This window comes from Salvelinus sp. IW2-2015, linkage group LG5 (assembly GCF_002910315.2).
Source record: "Salvelinus sp. IW2-2015 linkage group LG5, ASM291031v2, whole genome shotgun sequence".
Taxonomy (NCBI): domain Eukaryota; kingdom Metazoa; phylum Chordata; class Actinopteri; order Salmoniformes; family Salmonidae; genus Salvelinus; species Salvelinus sp. IW2-2015.
In genome coordinates this window covers 32679926-32698098 of record NC_036844.1, presented here as the reverse complement: position 1 = coordinate 32698098, position 18173 = coordinate 32679926, and the positions used below count along the sequence as shown (strand labels likewise).

General features: G+C 39.5%; 2 protein-coding genes across 4 annotated transcripts; both read right to left on the bottom strand.

The window, feature by feature from the left end:
- Nucleotides 1-714: 714 nt before the first annotated feature.
- LOC111964375 (sorting nexin-12) lies at nt 715-3442 on the bottom strand. 3 transcript variants are annotated; one of them, XM_070443716.1, is made up of 5 exons: nt 3083-3442; nt 2662-2757; nt 2288-2412; nt 1914-2017; nt 715-1448 (listed from the first exon to the last, which is right to left on the bottom strand). In XM_070443716.1, exons 1-5 carry the CDS (start codon nt 3245-3247, stop codon nt 1282-1284), a joined length of 657 nt encoding a protein of 218 aa, XP_070299817.1. In that variant the 5' UTR covers nt 3248-3442; the 3' UTR covers nt 715-1281. The 3 variants fall into 3 exon arrangements, with proteins under 3 accessions (XP_070299817.1, XP_023844027.1, XP_070299818.1); XM_023988259.2 differs by having other exon boundaries at nt 1073-1454; nt 1927-2017; XM_070443717.1 differs by having other exon boundaries at nt 1107-1698; nt 1927-2017.
- A 6785-nt stretch (nt 3443-10227) lies between these two features.
- il2rga (interleukin 2 receptor, gamma a) lies at nt 10228-17029 on the bottom strand. The gene is made up of 8 exons (XM_023988249.2): nt 16431-17029; nt 15399-15492; nt 12344-12510; nt 12040-12176; nt 11729-11900; nt 11531-11630; nt 11208-11277; nt 10228-11083 (listed from the first exon to the last, which is right to left on the bottom strand). The coding sequence occupies exons 1-8, from the start codon at nt 16498-16500 to the stop codon at nt 10862-10864; spliced, it is 1032 nt and encodes a 343-aa protein (XP_023844017.1). The 5' UTR covers nt 16501-17029; the 3' UTR covers nt 10228-10861.
- Nucleotides 17030-18173: the final 1144 nt, after the last annotated feature.

Sequence of the window (18173 nt, the reverse complement as noted above, 5' to 3'; positions counted from 1 at the left end):
AAAATAAACAGTATGGTCCTGTACAAGATGCATTAGGAAACACATATCCCGACATGAATTTGAACAGACCATTTAAAAGAGACAACTGGACATAGCCCTGCAGGCAGAGGGAATTTTATTTATGGTACAAACAAGGCAGCTCTTCTGAAAACGGAGATTAAATGTACATGATAATAATGAAGACAAAATACATATGACAAAAAATGCATTCAAGAAATACTTTAGGTCAAACTTCATGCCAAAAGCTTCTTTATCAATAAAAATGTGTGGATTATTCATCAGCCCCTTGTTTTCACAGTGGTTTGATTACCTGACATTACATTCCCATAAACAGACTGAAGACGATGCAAAGACTGATAATGAACAATTCAAGGCAAAGTTAGAAAGAAAATCTGATAATAAAAAGTATTCATAATAGAAAAATCTAACTGCATGAGCATGTTGGAAAGCCACAAATTCTTATTTCAATGGAAAATGCAAAGAAACATGGAATGTCATGTTAGAGGAAAACTATGGGAAGATCTCCCTTTAAAAAACGTTTTTTACAATGATGCTACATTTTACTTAACTTTGGAAGGTACCATTGTTTACTGACATCCATCAGAGATTTTAATCATACAATTGGAGAAACAATTTTGGTTACTGTGGGTACCAAGGGAGAGATATACCTTTAAGTATTCAATCATAATGTAAGAAATCAGACTACTACAAAAGTGAAACGTCTCCAGAAGGAATGACAGAAATGTTTTTTTTCTTTATTGATGTGCAAAAAAAAATGGGTAACTCATTAACTGTAATGACAGAACCATGAACATATAATCCTTTAGGCTATGCTGGGCAGAGAGAGTATTCCCTCTCAAACAGCTATGTATTTTCTATTAGGTTATCATATATACTTTACACGTAGACACAGCCAGTCTTCTATGGATGAAGATCATTAGAGAGAGAGATTGTGATTTGTGGATTAAATCATTCAAGAAAATAATTTATTGAGGGAGGGACAAAGACAAGTGAAACAAATGTCACTGGGAGGTTGGGCAGATTATGAGGCATAGCTGGAATTGATATATAGAGGTGGATTCAACTACAGTGCCAAATGCAATGTTTTTTTTAGGGGGAAAATTCAGTCAGATACAGATAAAAAAAACAAAATCTAATTTCTGTTTATATGTAAATCTGCAACAATGTACTAACTTCCCTGTAACACACCCCATTTAGTGCGCTTGGCTACACACACATTATAGGGCTGCGGAGGGCCGTGAACCGGTGTTGCTGGGGTATCTAGAAGAATATACATGTATATACAGTACAAGGCATTAGAGAGACAGAGGCAGCTGTCAGAGGTGGTTGCGGCTGCGATGGGGATAGGGCTCTGTATGCTTTATCGGGACGAGGTGATAAATCAGACGGGTTCTGGCCGGTGCTATGCACATCTCGCCTCTGGATCACTGGATCTGGATCCCAAACAATTGTGCCACATATGATCAGATATCGTCTTTCCATTAGTGAAAGAGATGTTCCACACATTGTGTAAAGTCAGGTCAGATTTAAAAATTAAAAATAAACTAATTAGGCAGCACAGATATAATAGCTGTGTGAGCTGTCACTAACATCACAAGATTGTGGCCATGCTATCATCTGACTTCCAAAAGATTTTAGTGTTTAAAATGTAAATAAACAGTCAAACTTACTTCATACCTGTATAAAAAGAGAATAAATAGAATCAGTAAACACACCACTCAATTCACCATACACAGTAGTATATACAACATATCAAATAAAACAAGTACTGCACTACTTTGAATGGCAAAGAGCTCAATGGAAAAATAACAAATGAGAGAAGGAGAGCAGAGCAAGGCAGAAGAGCAGAAAGCAGTCATTTCCACACCCCAATGTCAAACCCAAGTCCAAACCCAACGGCCGTACCTTTCCGGGAATGTAGTTACGGTCAAGGCTCTCGTCCTGCAAAAACATGTGAAGACAGCGCTCGTTTTGAGCGAGAGGATGACCTGCAATTCTAGAAAAAAAGAGAAAGACATGAATTTATAAACAAAGATATGCATTTAAACATCTTGCCGACTGTGCATTTCAAAAATGGTGTCTAAAAATATGACTTTTAGTTATCCACACCAGCAGAAGCCAATTCCAAATCTGCCACCACAACACTGTTTCAGCTTACTTCACATTATTACAAAAAGGTTGATCTTGGTTAGCTCAAAATGTATGTTTTTTCCTGGCATCGGTTGTCTCAAGATGATCCTCTAATGTTTAGTAAGTTAAGACCCACCTGTTGATGAACTGCTCAAGACCCACACGTCGCTCTTCGATGAAAGCCTCTTCAAAAATGCCTTCATCCCCACGGAAAGGTAGCTGTCTCTTCAGTGCCTTCCCAGGCAAGGGCGGCACTACAATCTGGAATAAATCAATAGCAATGTATTTAGTCCATAGCCGTTAAAAAAGCTGATTAACTTAACCATGACTAATTAATTACATAATTATTCCTCTAATAACATTAATGTAATAAGCAACTTATGTAGACGTCAACATTGAGGAAAACCCTACTGTAATGATATGTAGATACAGTATATATTATAGTCCATCAATATAGGTCCTACCCAAAATAAATTCTACCCAAAAACAAATAGATAATCTTTCACTCACCTTGCTGTCTCGCTCCAACTCATTCTTCAACCACTCAAAGTCACTGTATCTTCTTCGCACAATGGAATCCTTCAACTTAAAAATCGGCAGGTTTGTCTGCATTTAATGAAAACAGAAACAAGAATATTCTCGTCAAGAGACAGCCAACAAGTATAACTAACGTTAGCTAACCCTGTTAGCCTAAAAGGGCTAGAAAGTTAACGTTACCTCAAAAGCTATTTTAATAACTTCCCTAGCTGACAATGCTAGGTTAGCTAGCTAGTAGGCCCGTTCTTAATACCTCAGTGAGTAGGCCGGACTAAATCCTGGGCCTCGATTTTCATCCACCTAACGTTAGTAAGCTCTAACTAATTAGCTAGCTGAAAATGTTTGTAGGTTTAGCTAGATATGTAACGACAGACATCTATATTCAGCAACCTACCCGCATACGGACTTCGTAAGTTGTGAAACGGTTCCGCCCGACTCCAACAGTTTGTGGGTCATAAACGTCAATTTCAAGAAAATTGCTGGGGGGACCATAAGCATCCGTCAGGTCCTGAGGCTTTGAATTTAACCGGCGAGTATCAGCCACTGTGGGATCTGACATTTTCCTTATCCGACAACCCAGTGAGTTCACGTCAGAACACTCAATACTGAGAAATAATTATTAGATCTCCCCTTTCATTAATTTGATGTGGTATGCAAATTTAAATGTGGTGTAAATGAATCTACCCTGATTTAGAGGGCCACCCTGTGCCCTCTCTCGCTACACACACCCAGCCACACTGAGGGAGTTCGATTAAGTGTACCGGGGCTATGGCCCGTGACGTAAAAAGGGTAAAAGCGGTGTCGAGGAGCGCCCTCTCAAATGGAACAGTAATCTGCGCCAGTCGGTCATGTGTTATCAACAAAGCAACAATATGTATCGTTCAAAAACATACAATATCTCCTTTCCTTAAAATATATGCTCAAATGTTCCAACTAGTTTTCATTGGGAAGGTAGATAAAGACTTTAAAAAGAGCAATACATTTTGCACGTGAAAACAGAATCCTACAAATTACTCCACGTGCGACTTTTTTTTTGCCCGGGGAATTAATAGAATCCCCACACTGACTGAACGTGCCCCACCCAGTATCTAATGCGATCAGTGATGAGTACGTCCATTATGGAAATGTCATAAAATAGATTCAAACGCCTCAAACTTTAGACAAACATGTCATGCAGTGTTTTCAGTTGAAGTTTGTTATTTGTCAGATAAACTCACTCTTGGGGGGGCTAAAGAAAGCAGGGATCAAATGTGATATTATTTTGAACACGAGACACAATTCAAACATAGATGTATTCAAATATGGGTGTAAAATAAGCAAACAGAGCAATTAGCCAATTATAACAATTGCTTATATAACTCTATTTTCTTAAAACTGCATTGTTGGTTAAGTAAGTAAGCATTTCTTAGCTGATTCATGTGATGTGTTGTTGTCTCTACCTTCTTGCCTTTGTGCTGTTGTCTGTGCCCAATAATGTGTGTACCATGTTTTGTGCTGCTGCCATGTTGTCACGTGTTGCTGCCATGCTATGTTGTTGTCTTGTCTTGGGATAATATGTACATGTAGGTAGCGTTAAAGTGACTACTTATAGATTATAAACAGAGAGTTGCAGCAGCGTAAAAGAGATGTCTGGGTATCCCTTTGATTAGCTGTTCAGGAGTCTTATGGCTTGAGGGTAGAAGCTTTTAAGAAGCCTTTTGGACCTCGACTTGGCGCTCCGGTACCGCTTGTCGTGCGGTAGCAGGGAGAACAGTCTATGACGAGGGTGGCTGGAGTCTTTGACAATTTTTAGGGCCTTCCTCTGACACTGCCTGATATAGAGGTCCTGGATGGCAGGAAGTTTGGCCCCAGTGATGTACTGGGCCGTACGCACTACCCTCTGTAGTGCCTTGTGGTCGGTGGCCAAGCAGTTGCCATACCAGGCAGTGATGCAACCAGTCAGGATGCTCTCGATGGTGCAGCCGTAGAACCTTTTGAGGATCTTAGGACCCATGCCAAATCTTTTCAGTCTCCTGAGAGGGAATATGCTTTGTCGTGCCCTCTTCAGGACTGTCTTAGTGTGTTTGGACCATGATAGTTTGTTGTTGATGTGGACACCAAGGAACTTGAAGCTCTCAACCTGTTCCACTACAGCCCCGTCAATGAGAATGGGGGCGTGCTCGGTCCTCTTTTTCCTGTAGTCCACAATCATCTCCTTTGTCTTGATCACGTTGAGGAAAAGGTTGTTGTCCTGGCACCACACAACCAGGTCTCTGACCTCCTCCCTATAGGCAGTCTCATCGTTGTCGGTGATCAGGCCTACCACTGATGTGTCATCAGCAAACCTGATGATGGTGTTGGAGACGTGACTGGCCATGCAGTCATGAGTGAACAGGGAGTACAGGAAGGGACTGAGCACTCACCCCTGAGGGGCCCCCATGTTGAGGATCAGCATGGCGGATGTGTTGTTTCCTTCCCTTACCACCTGGGGGCAGCCCGTCAGGAAGTCCAGGATCCAGTTGCAGTGGGAGGTGTTGAGTCCCAGGGTCCTTAGCTTAGTGATGTGCTTTGATGGCACTATGGTGTTGAATGCTGAGCTGTAGTCAATGAATAGCAATTTAACATAGGTGTTCCTTTTGTCCAGGTGTGGAAAGGGCAGTGTTGAGTGCAATAGAGATTGCATCATCTGTGCATCTGTTGGGGTGGTATGCAAATTGGAGTGGGTCTAATGTTTCTGGGATAATGGTGTTGATGTGAGCCATGACCAGCCTTTCAAAGCACTTCATGGCTACAGACGTGAGTGCTATGGGTTGGTAGTGTTGGAGCTGAGCGTTAAGGAGAGCTAAGCATTAAATATAAATAGGTCTAGTTGCAAGGCTGAAGAAGCAAGGACATGCACATTAAGAGAAGATGACACCCAGGCTATACTCTATTTTTGAAAGAGTACATTAACCAAGGCCATACGTACATTTATGACACCTGGACGTACTATGGTCAGAAGGATACAGGAAGAAAGATGGAAGCAAAATAACTGATGACTGACACGTGAAACATAAGCATGTGAAAAGGGTTCTACCATCATTATAACCTAACCAAAAGCAGATATGAGCGTTAGTGGGCGTGAACAAACAAGCTCTGAGATGAAAAGAAAATAATGGAGAAAGGTCAAGGGAAGCTATTTTCATATAGAGGGAGGGGACTCTATACGTTATGCAAAGACAGAATCCTATAAGGGCAGGACTCTGTAATATGAGAATTTAGTCTCTTTCCATGGAGGGGCTCGGCTCTGTTACGTTTGTGATAGGGTCCTTCCATGGAAGGGCTCATTTTTGCTACTTTGTATTAAAGTCTATATTGAATTCACAAGTTCTTGTAAGAGTGTTACATTTCTGAAACAATTCTCCACGACAGTAGTCATTTAGGCAGGTTACCTTAGTGTTCTTGGGCACAGGGACTATGGTGATCTGCTTGAAACATATTGATATTACAGACTCAGTCAGTGAAAACACTTGCCAGTTGGCCAGTTGGTCATGTTCGGAGTACACGTCCTGGTAATCCGTCTGACCCAGCGGCCTTGTGAATGTTGACCTGTTTAAAGGTCTTACTCACATCGGCTATGAAGAGCGTGATCAAACAGTCGTCCGGAACAGCTGGTGCTCTCATGTATGTTTCAGTGTTACTTGCCTCGAAGCGAACATAGAAATAATTTAACTCGTCTGGTAGGTTCGTGTCACTGGGCAGCTTGTGGTTGTGCTTCCCTTTGTAGTCTGTAATAGTTTGCAAGCCCTGCCACATCCGACAAGCATCGGAGCAGGTGTAGTACGATTCAATCTTAGTCCTGTATTGATGCTTTGCCTGTTTGATGGTTCGTCGGAGGGCATGGTTCGTCGGATGGGATTTCTTATAAGCTTCCGGGTTAGAGTCCCGCTCCTTGAAAGCGGCAGCTCTTTAGCTCAGTGTGGATGTTGCCTGTAATCCATGGCTTCTGGTTGGGGTATGTATGTACAGTCACTGTGGGGATGACGTCATCGATGCACTTATTGATGAAGCCAGTGACTGATGTGGTGTACTCCTCAATGCCATCYGAACATATTCCAGTCTGTGCTAGCATAACAGTCCTGTAGCTTAGCATCTGCTTCATCTGACCACTTTCTTATTGAGCGAGTCACTGGTGCTTCCTGCTTTAGTTTTTGCTTGTAAACAGGAATCAGGAGGATAGAATTATAGTCAGATTTGCCAAATGGAGGGCGAGGGAGAGCTGTGTACACGTCTCTGTGTGTGGAGTAAAGGTGGTCTAGAGTTTTTTTCCCTCTGGTTGCACATTTAAGATGCTGATAGACATGAGGTAATGCAGGTCTCTTCATGTTGGCCCTCTTCTCATGCTCTGTTGTCAGTAAAAACAAGTATCATGTGCTTTCACCCATGGAATTAGCTGTTAGGGGTTCAAAGGTTAGCGGGGTGGGATGACCTGAAATATTCTCCTTTTACAAACTGTTATGCTGTTTTCAAATGAAACGCAATACCTTGCTCTTGTTAAAGCTTTTAGAATGTATTCCTTTTTATACCTGTTGTATTCGGCGCGTGTGACAAATAAAATTTGATTTGAATACATTCTTGAAAACAAATTAAGTTAGATACAATATCAGATTCAATTTACAACATTATTTGATATACTGTATATGAAGTGTCAGCTGGTCAGTCAATTCCAATGTTTGGATTCAGTGGCGATTTTAGCATGTAAATCTTGGTGGGGTCAACTCCCCACATTTTTTACATTTGAAAAAAAATAATTAAAATGTATTTAACCTTTATTTAACTAGGCAAGTTAGTTAAGAAATGTTAAGAGAATTTTGTTCTCAATGTTCATAAACTGAACTTCAATTAAACTACTCGGTCTGCTACCAAGAATTTGTAAGATTCTTGTTGAAATGTTGAAATTACCACTGCTACACCTGGCTATCAGCGGAGCCTTGAATGGCAGCAAAACAGTTAATTTAGCCTCATTTACTGCCTATAGAAAAATGTATAATAATAACAATGGGGGACATATGAGCAGACAATGAAAGCTTTTACAATAGTCAATGATTACATTACTCTAAAACAAGCTATAGGCTACATTTGCACCACAAAGTCAGAACAGTAGGCAAAATTTTGAGGGGGAACAGTATCAAATTATTAGGGTGAGGCACATGGGCTACTAACAGTTTACTACACAACACACACTTAGTATTACTTTTTTAGCTACAGTATACATATCTCCCTGGCATATTACATAATTTATGCGGCAGCATACAAGACATTTTTGGACTCACCTTGTTGTTCTGTGCTCACTTGAACAGAAAGGTGGCACAGGGGTCCTTCATGGGCAAATTTTGTCATCAAAGTATGGCATTCTCTGGATTTGTGGTGCTTTCAAGACAACTGGGAACTCGGAAAAAAAGAAGGTTGAATCATGACATCAGTGATTTTCAGGACGGAGCTCTAGAAAGAGGCCCGAGTTCTCGACTTGGAATTCCGAGTTGGATGACTGTTCAAAACGTATTTTCCCAATCGGAGCTAGTTTTTTTCCAAGTTCCCAATTGACTTGAACTCACTGAAGTCTGAGATTTCCCAGTTCCGAGTTTCTAGTTGTCTTGAATGTTGACAGCATTTCCAATGTTGAATGTTTATCCTTTTAAGCTTGGAAAGAGACCCTTAAACCAAGACCACACACCCACTCCACTTAATAGCAGGCTAGTGATTGCTTTGCAACGCTTGCAGTTAACCACTGATTCCTTTCAAACCACTCATTGTTGAATTTGTGATTTCTGACTTGTTGTGTAATGTTTTTGTCCACTGGCTTATGAGCACCGATACCTTTCTATTCATCATTTTTCTTCATATGACAAGGATTGAAAAGGATTTGCCAGCTTGCTAGCTAAGATTTTGAAAGTATGATGTTGACATAATCAGTCCAATCAAAGCTACGGTAGATTTAACGTGATTTGACGTCATTTATCTGTGGCCAACTATTATCATTCTTTTTTATTTAACCTTTATTTAACTAGGCAAGTCAGGCCAATACCTTGACCCTTCTTGGATGGGCACCTCTAATGTAACTCTATGGCAGCACCCAAGGGGCTAGAATTTTCTAGCTCTACCCGTAGATTTTGTGGTGATGTAGTGTCCCCATGACTGACAAAAACCTGAACCAATCACGACGCAACTAGAGAACCTTAACAAACCCTACACTCCATATTTTCTGCTGGCTGCCCCACCACCACAGAAAGCCCTGAGCTAGGCTGAAACACCTGCATTTTGGAGCTGCCTTACATGCTGACCAGACCGCTCGTGCGCATGCATGCATGCACCATCGTGCACATGTTGATTTTGTCCACCCACACCAGATACAATCAGGACACGCAGGTTGAAATATCAAACAAACTCTGAACCAACTATATTAATTTGGGGACAGGTCAAAAAGCATTAAACATTTATGGCAATTTAGCTAGCTAGCTTGGTGTTGCTAGCTAATTTGTCCTGTGATATAAACATTGGGTTATTATTTTACCTGAAATGCACAAGGTCCTCTACTCCGACAATTAATCCACAGATAAAAGGGTAAACCGAGTTCATTTCTAGTCATCTCTCCTCCTTCAGAGCTCTTCTTCTTCTTTGGACTTTATATTGCGGTTAGCAAGCAACTTTAAGGTGCATTGTCACCACCAACTGGTCTGGAATGTGGACCTCAGGTCATCTTTCAATCACCCATGTGGGTATATCCTCCTAAAAACCAATGAGGAGATGGGAGAGGCGGGACTTGCAGCGCATCAAGTGTCACAAATAGAACCAAGTTCTATTTTATCGCCTGGCTACACAGACACTCGTTGACTCGCGCGAGCAGTGTGGGTTCAATGATTGAATAACATGTATGTGTAAAATTATTTTGCAAAGCTCGAGGACGTGACACGAGCGGTGTGGTCAGCATGTTACTCAAGAAAGCAAAAAAGAGACCATGTTTGTCTGCAGCTTTATTATCTCAATGACTATGTTATTTTTTTTTTTTTTACATTGTTTGCAAACTGATATGACTTAAAACAGGTGGGGCACCTGCCCTGAATGACAGGTCGCCACTGGTAGGATTACAGGATATCATGCAACATTAGGAGGCAACGTTTATCATATTTATTTAAGAGGAAATAGGCCAATAGCCTATAATAATTTTTATAGCAGTAGCCCCCGCTTGGAAACCAAATTTAAAGAAAATACTATTACAATCAGATTTAAAAAAACAGATTAAAATATACCTTATGGAACAGCGGGGACTGTGAAGAAATATACACAAAGGTACAGACACACGCATACGCACACAACCGCTAGCACACACACTCTCCACACATGTACATTGTAAAATTGTTGTATGGTGGTATTATACATTTTGTAATGTAGATATGCAGTGGTGTAATAATGTGGTATGATGTACTGTTTTACCTTTTGTTTTATATTTAATGTAAGTGCCTTAATGTGTTTGGACCCCAGGAAGAGCAGTGGGTATCCCTAATAAATGTAAATACAAGCTAGTATAAGATACCATTTTAATGAAAGTATAGGCTAATATTCAACATTTCAGATGCTCACTCTATTCCAACGAGATACAGTGTGCAATAGTACAATTTAAATTTCACAAGGGATTGTTTATAATATTAAAACTGTCAGCTGAATCATGTTTAACCCTGTGCCCATCATTTCAGCTGCTAAGATCATTTTTTCATTAGCTTGTATATGCTATAGATATCTTTTTTTTATGACATTATTAGAAACATTTTAGACATGCACGCTCATAAGTAGCCTAGCTCATAACGCTACTATATTGTATGTGGTCAGTTTGTGTAATTAACAGCTTTTTTTCTCGCAATACAAGGAGGGTATGTCATTATTGCAATGTTCAGAGCATTTTATGTTGTATTCTCTCTCAAAAATCGATGCATTTAAAAATCTTACAAATGGTTGAACATCAAACAAAAATGCTTGGATTTATTACGGATTGGGTGCCGTAATATTAAGGATGTTCATATGTTAAAATTCTAAAAAGAAATCTGATAGAAACTGCCTTTAGCCCATGCATACACCAATCTAATACGTATTATCAATGAGGGGGATCAAGGAAGTGCACACCTAGGGGAGAAGGGTAATTAGAATGCAGCCTTTGTAAGTCTCACTCAATACCAGCTTGTTCATTTTCACTTGTGACAGGAAAAGTGGAAGCTGAGGAGGAACACGTGGACAGGCAATCTGACTGGTCTGTTAGGATGGAGAAGTTGCTCTCAGATTCGCTGACGCTGCCAGTTTGGGGAACCAGACTGTACTCACGAACAGGACAGGCAAGCTCAGTGAAGTTGGGCTGGAAGCAAATGTCCTTGGAGATGGGAAGCCAGGCCTTTAAAGGTAAAGGTTACATGTAATATGTGAGATATAAGATGGGATTTAAACTGTAGATAACAGTAATAGAGAAACAAAGATTATAATGAAGTGCAATGCATGGGACCAGGGATAAATATTACCTCTACATTCTCATCTAGGTTCTTGCCTGGATTAGGCACAATGGGAATGAGGATGAATCTCAGTCGTTCTCTACAAAGAGATAGGTTCAGTTCAAAATCAGAGTATCACTTNAGGTTCTTGCCTGGATTAGGCACAATGGGAATGAGGATGAATCTCAGTCGTTCTCTACAAAGAGATAGGTTCAGTTCAAAATCAGAGTATCACTTTTTTTCAGAGGAAGAATGGAGGAGACTTTGAWTTTTTWATAATGTAAACTATACCCCTTGATTTTAGTCTTTATTTGGGGTGTAAGTGTGGTGTTAACTTCTGTTGGCAAACCCACCTTTCCCTGTAGACCAGCATGCAGGCCAATATGAAGAGTGTCATGGTACCCACTAATGACAGTACTGGCTTCCACACAGACATTGAGCTGCCAGATATGTCTAGGCCAAAGTGAAAGGTTGACATGACAAAGTCCTGACAGAAGTCTGAGCACAACTTTATAACCATAAAGCAAAGCAGAGATTTTGTATGTATTTACCTGTGAAGTTATTTCCCTTCATGGAATCCCATTGAATGGGCTGACTCCATTCACWCCAGAACTTGGACTCYCCACARWRGMRGTTTYRTCGTGCTCTCACTTGAAACTCATACCGACTGCTCTTTAACGGGAAAGCCACAGCATACTTCRGTTCCTTGCTTGGAGTAGATGTCTGAAGAAAGGAACAAAGAGAGAGTGGAGGAGAGAGAGAGAGTTTTTTCAAACATTTGTCCAGTATTTTGTTGAAAAATGACCAGTAGGRTACAGTGTCCAAACAGTGGTCCAACTCCTGAGTCCTGACCCATCCCCACCTTCCACTTGTCGCTGTTTATTCTGTAGCGAACTTCACTCTCAATGCAGTAGGTGTTCTTGCTGTTGTTCCAGTACAGATTCAGCTCTGGGTCTTTGTTCATCTCAACTGACAGGTTAACAGGAGGGTAAAGCTTCACTAGAAAAAGCATTAAGGAGGGTCAAATGTTAACGACATTTCAATCAAATGAAGATTGAAATAGGAAAAACACACGTTAAAAAGCCTATAGTAAGATGACTATTGTTCTTCATGTTAAATGCTGTTCTGTATGTAAGGTTCTGATTTGATTGAGAAAAAGAACCTACCCATGCTTTTCAGGTTATGGGTCTGCACATAACTGTTGTTCTGATGGACCAGCTTGGTTGTCAGTGTTCTAAACCTGTCAGACTTGTCATAGGACAGTCTACATCCCACAGCATAACTCTTCTCCTGTAGATATGTTGTGCACTCCTCCATATTATCTTTGATGAACCTAAACACATACCATGTGAAAATGATGGATGAGAATTAGTACCAAAGTACGGATATTCAAGATTTGAAAGAGATACACTCCCCTACGTATGTATTCGGACAGTGAAGCAATTATAAATGTTTTGGGCTCTATACTCCAATATTTTGGATTTGAGATGTTTCCTATGAGGCAACAGTACAGAATGTCAATTTTTATTCAAGGGTATTTTCAAACATAATGTATGTATTTTATAGTTTAGAAATGAAAGCATTTTATGTATCTAGTCCCCCCATTTGAAGAAGTCATAAGTATTTGGGCAAATTAACTTATGTATTATAGTTAGTAGTCAAAAGTGACTCTACAAACTTGTTGGAATGCATTTGCAGTTTGTTTTGGTTGTGTTTTGAGTTATATTTTGCCTAATAGCAACTGAATGGTGAATGATGACTGGAGTAATTTTCTTTCTGTGATAAGATGTTTGTGAACACTTCTAAATTAATCCTTATAATGCCATGATTAAGAAAATAAATCATGAATAGTGATGAGTGAGAAGGTTATAGAAGCTACAACAAAACATACTAACCTCTCACCATTACCAATAACAGGGGAGGTTAGCATTTTTTAGGGGGTATGATCTTTGTGCCTCTGTAACTTTCTCACTAATCATTATTCAGGATTTATGATTATCCATAATCATCATAGTATCCACATTAATGTAGAAGTGTTCGGAAACATCTTCTATTCTAAATTACAATAAAAGTTACTCAAAAATGACATAATACATTATTCACCATTCAGTTCCTATTGGGCTAAATATAATCCGAAATACAACCAAAACAAAATGCAAATGCATTCAACGAGTTTGTAGAGTCACAAGGTTGATGTGGTCATTGAGTGCTAGGAATATGGGACCAAATACTTAACTTCTGACTACTTTAATACACTACAATTGAATTTGTCCAAATTTCTTCAAATGGGGGGACTAAATACAGGTAACGACCAAAATAAAGGAAACATCAACATAAAGTGTCTTAAAACCTCTCTAGGGTACGTGAGACGGTAGCGTCCCACCTCTTCAACAGCCAGTGAAACTGCAGGGTGCCAAATTCAAATACAGAAATACTCATTATAAAAATTCAGAAAACAAAACATATTTTACATAGGTTTAAAGATGAACTTCTTGTGAATCCAACCACGGTGCCAGATTTAAAAAATGCTTTACGGCGAAAGCATACCTTACGATTATTTGAGAACATAGCCCAGCAGACAAATCATTACAAACAGTAATCAGCCAAGTAGAAGAGTTACACAAGTCAGAAATAGAGATAAAATTAATCCCTTACCTTTGATGATCTTCATATGGTTGCACTCAGCAGACATTCATTTACTCAATAATTTACTCAATAAATGTTCCTTTTGTTCGATAAAGTCTCTTTATATCCAAAAACTTCTGTTTTATTCGCACGTTTTCTTCAGTAATCCACAGGCTCAAACGCAATCACAACATGCAGACAAAAAATCCAAATTGTATCCGTAAAGTTCATAGAAACATGTCAAACGATGTATATATTCAATCCTCAGGTTGTTTTCAGCCTAAATAATCGATAATATTTCAACCGGACAATAACGTCGTCAATATAAAAGGTAAACAAGAAAGGCACTCAGTCGTGCGCATGAAAAAGCTCTGTGACACTTTAGGGTCCACACATTCAGACTGCTCTTACTTCCTCATTTTTCAGAATACAAGCCTGAAACAATTTCTAAAGACTGTTGACATCTAGTGGAAGGCATAGGAACTGCAATTTGAGTCCTAAGTCAATGGATACTGTAATGGCATTGATTAGAAAACTACAAAACCAACAAAAAAAACTACTTCCTGAATGGATTTTTCTCAGGTTTTTGCCTGCCAAATCAGTTCTGTTATACTCACAAACACTATTTTAACGGTTTTGGAAACTTTAGAGTGTTTTCTATCCAAATCTACCAGTTATATGCATATCATATCTTCTGGGCCTGAGTAGCAGGCAGTTTAATTTGGGCATGCTTTTCATCCAAAATTCCGAATGCTGCCCCCTACCCTAGAGAAGTTTTAATAGGGCATTGGGCCATCAAGAGCCAGAACACCTTTGATGCACCTCGGCATAGATTCTACAAGTATCTGGAACTCTATTGGAGGGATGTGGCAACATTCTTCCACGAGAAATTCCATAATTTGGTGTTTTGTTGATGGTGGTAGAAAACATTGTCTCATTCGCCACTTCAGAATCTCCTATAAGTGTTCAATTGGATTGAGATCTGGTAACTGAGATGGCCATGAAATATGGTTTACATTGTTTTCATGCTCATCAAACCAATCAGTGACGTGTGCCCTGTGGATAAGGGTATTTTCATCATATTGGGGCATTACCATGGTAGCCAAAATAGTGGTCAAAATATGGCATGATGGGATGTTAATTGCTTAATTAACTCAGGAACCACACCTGTGTGGAAGCACCTGCTTTCAATATACTTTGTATCCCTCATTTACTCAAGTGTTTTAATTATTTTGGCAGTTACCTGTACATAAAGTGTTCATTTGTAAATGGTAAAAGATACAGTATGTATTGTATGAACATACCCTCAAATAAAATGTGTCATTCTGTACTGTCACCTCATGTGAAACATTTGTTCTAAAATTAAAAATGCTGGAGTTTAGAGCCACATTTAAAATGGTAGCTTCACTGTCCACAAATACATATGGTAAGGAGTGTAATAACAATAATATATTAATTCATATAGAGAGTCTCAAAGTACTTTTCACTGTAAGGGGAAAACTCACCTCAACCACCACCAATGTGTGACACCACATCACAGTGATGCACGGCAAGCATTTTGGACAAAGACCTCAACACCCATCACATTGCACTAACCTGTTGCTGAAAAAGGTGAAGTTGACCTCTGGGATCCTCTGTTCACTCCAGATGCAGTTGACATAATCCAGATTAATGATCAGGCAGTTTACATCTGAAAAAATGGAACAGAAATTGAAAATCTGTTTAAATGGGAGATGTGGTATGATATCAAGATGAGTTGCATAATTACATTGGGTGTTTACAGTTTTTTAAGAGACAAATCAGATAACATATATTAAGGGGTCTATACCTTCATGTATATCATGACTAGAGTACTTTTCCACCATCACATTGAATTAAATGAATAATTTTATCAGTATGTGAATGTATATGACAAGATGGATGGCCATGTTACAGGAAACCCCAAAGTAGTTGACGTCAATCTCAGACTAGCAGGGGACTTTTGGTGTCGCATCAGCAATAGAAATGGCACATGAAACTTTACTTTTCAGATTATTTTGTGTTTCTAGGAAGTTATGTAATAGTTTGATCAAATAAATTGCTATAATACCTGGTATAAAGTGTAATTTATTTATTATTTGATGACTCCCAAAGAAACAGAAAGGTAATTAAATTGGCATTATGTAATTACATTACATACGAGGTAAGTCGATGTACATCAATTCAATAAATATAGCTCAACCAAAAACTTGAGAGTTTTTGAAATGTAACGGTTATATTTCCTATATGTCATAGTCTAAAACAATTATTAATAACTGGAGAAAAAAAWATATATATATAATTTGCTGACACACTTATGTGAACATTGAAAAAAAATTCAAGACAAATGTCAACTGAGCGGAAACCATCCATCAACATGAGTACACGATAAAATGATCAGAAGACAATCTAAACCTCACTATCTTATTAACACAAATACATGTAAAAATTATAATAAATCCTACAAAGATTCTCCAAGATTAAAAACAGTATCAAAAGTTGAGGGCACATTGGCCGGATGTGTTGTCGTAGCACCAGGTCTTAAACAAGTTGAATAAATGAACATTAAAATTAATATCACAGGTGTAGCATCCAACAGGACAATCTTACTGGGGGTGGAGGGAGCCTCATATCCTTGGAGAGAGATGAGGAGAAACAACCAGCTTCCAACCATCTTCATGTCAAAATGGATGACAGTGGGAATGAACGTAACTAGCTATACGCTAATGTATTTGTGTATGGCTGCTCAGTGACTTCCTCTTTTATCCCCTTTAGTTTAACTTTTTTTTAAACAGCCGTGTGTTACATTTCCTGTTCCACTGGCCACATCCTTCAATCTATGAAACACCAATCTATGAAACACATAACACACCKACGAACACAGAACACAATACCGGGTCGTTACAGTATGTTATATAGAACAAACATGCCTCTCCGTGTAAAACAATGAATCATTTTGGCTCTATTTATGGCATTTCTATCTGCAATGTTCGACAACTGAACGTGGCGCAGATTCCCTTATTTTTTTTGCGCATTTGGGTATGCTTTCTTTCCATCAGCTGATTTTTGTCAACGAAGTGTTAGACAGTTTTGCAAGAAACAGAGGCATTAGTCGACTAACGTTACACACAGAATTTATCTGAGTAACTGTTTTGAAATTAGCTAGAAGCATAGCAGTGGGAAGTAGTTTGGGGGGGTACAAAAATGATCTGCCTGCTACATCCGTCCACAGGTAGTATCACATTTTCATTTCATTTCATTACAGTACAACGGTTTGATTTGTTTGATCGTAGCTAGCTACATAGCTAGCTACATAGCCGTCTTTGTATCAAAGATAATTGTGTAGTCTAGAGCGATTTTCTAGGTTAGCTAGCCAGCTATTGTCGTTCTTTTAACGCAACGTAACGTAATCAACACTGCTAGTGTAAGAAATTGAAATAGATACTGGAGACTAGTATAACAACATTCCAACATAGGCTATCCTTTGTACAAAATGAACCCACCCTCTCTTTGTCCTTAGGCACATGCCGATCTCATTAGATACTAACCTCAGACACACACACACCCCACTCAGGACAGGCCCCTGAAACATCATTTAGACATACACATTCTTTCCAAGGGTGTGACTCAAGACAAAGAACTATGTCAAGAGCCAATGGAACGTCGACACCTGGTCCGAACAGGACCACTCACGACCAAGATTGACCAAGAGGAAGGCCAGACGACAAGACCACCTACTTTGCTAGTTGCCTATATAATTTGAATGTACTGTTTAGAGCGGCCTCTTCTCCGACGATTTCATAAGAATCTGACAGAAAGGGGCCGTGCACGTTTTTGCCTGATATCTTTACACTTGAATAAAACGGCCTTATTATAAAATTATCCACCTCGTCCTATGTCTCCACTTGATCTCCTGTCTCCAGTAAACGTATTATCAACACTAGCTAGCCAGCTAGCCCCCGAATAGCAGCACTGTAGATACTATTACACTCAACGGAACGACTTGATTAGTGTAGTGTCAACAACGCAGCCACTGCCAGCTAGCCTACAAAGTCAACAACGCAGCCACTGCCAGCTAGCCTACTTCAGCAGTACTGTATCATCTTAATCATTTTAGTCAATAAGATTCTTGCTACGTAAGCTTAACTTTCTGAACATTCGAGACGCGTAGTCCACTTGCCACTCCAATCTCCTTTGCATTAGCGTAGTCTCTTCTGTAGCCTGTCAACTATGTGTCTGTCTATCCCTGTTCTCTCCTCTCTGCACAGACCATACAAACGCTCCCACACCGCGTGCAATCGGCCACCCTAATCTGGTGGTCCCAGCGCGCACGACCCACGTGGAGTTCCAGGT

What these genes read in the sequence shown, in the direction of transcription:
- LOC111964375 (XM_070443716.1), bottom strand. Translation starts at nt 3,247, where the DNA reads ATGTCAGATCCCACAGTGGCTGATACTCGCCGGTTAAATTCAAAGCCT. An exon ending in CTTACGAAGTCCGTATGCGG is followed by an intron (nt 2,758 to 3,082) that starts GTAGGTTGCTGA and finishes CATTAAATGCAG; the next exon opens with ACAAACCTGCCGATTTTTAA. An exon ending in CGGAAAGGTACGGCCGTTGG is followed by an intron (nt 1,449 to 1,913) that starts GTTTGGACTTGG and finishes ATCCAGATCCAG; the next exon opens with TGATCCAGAGGCGAGATGTG.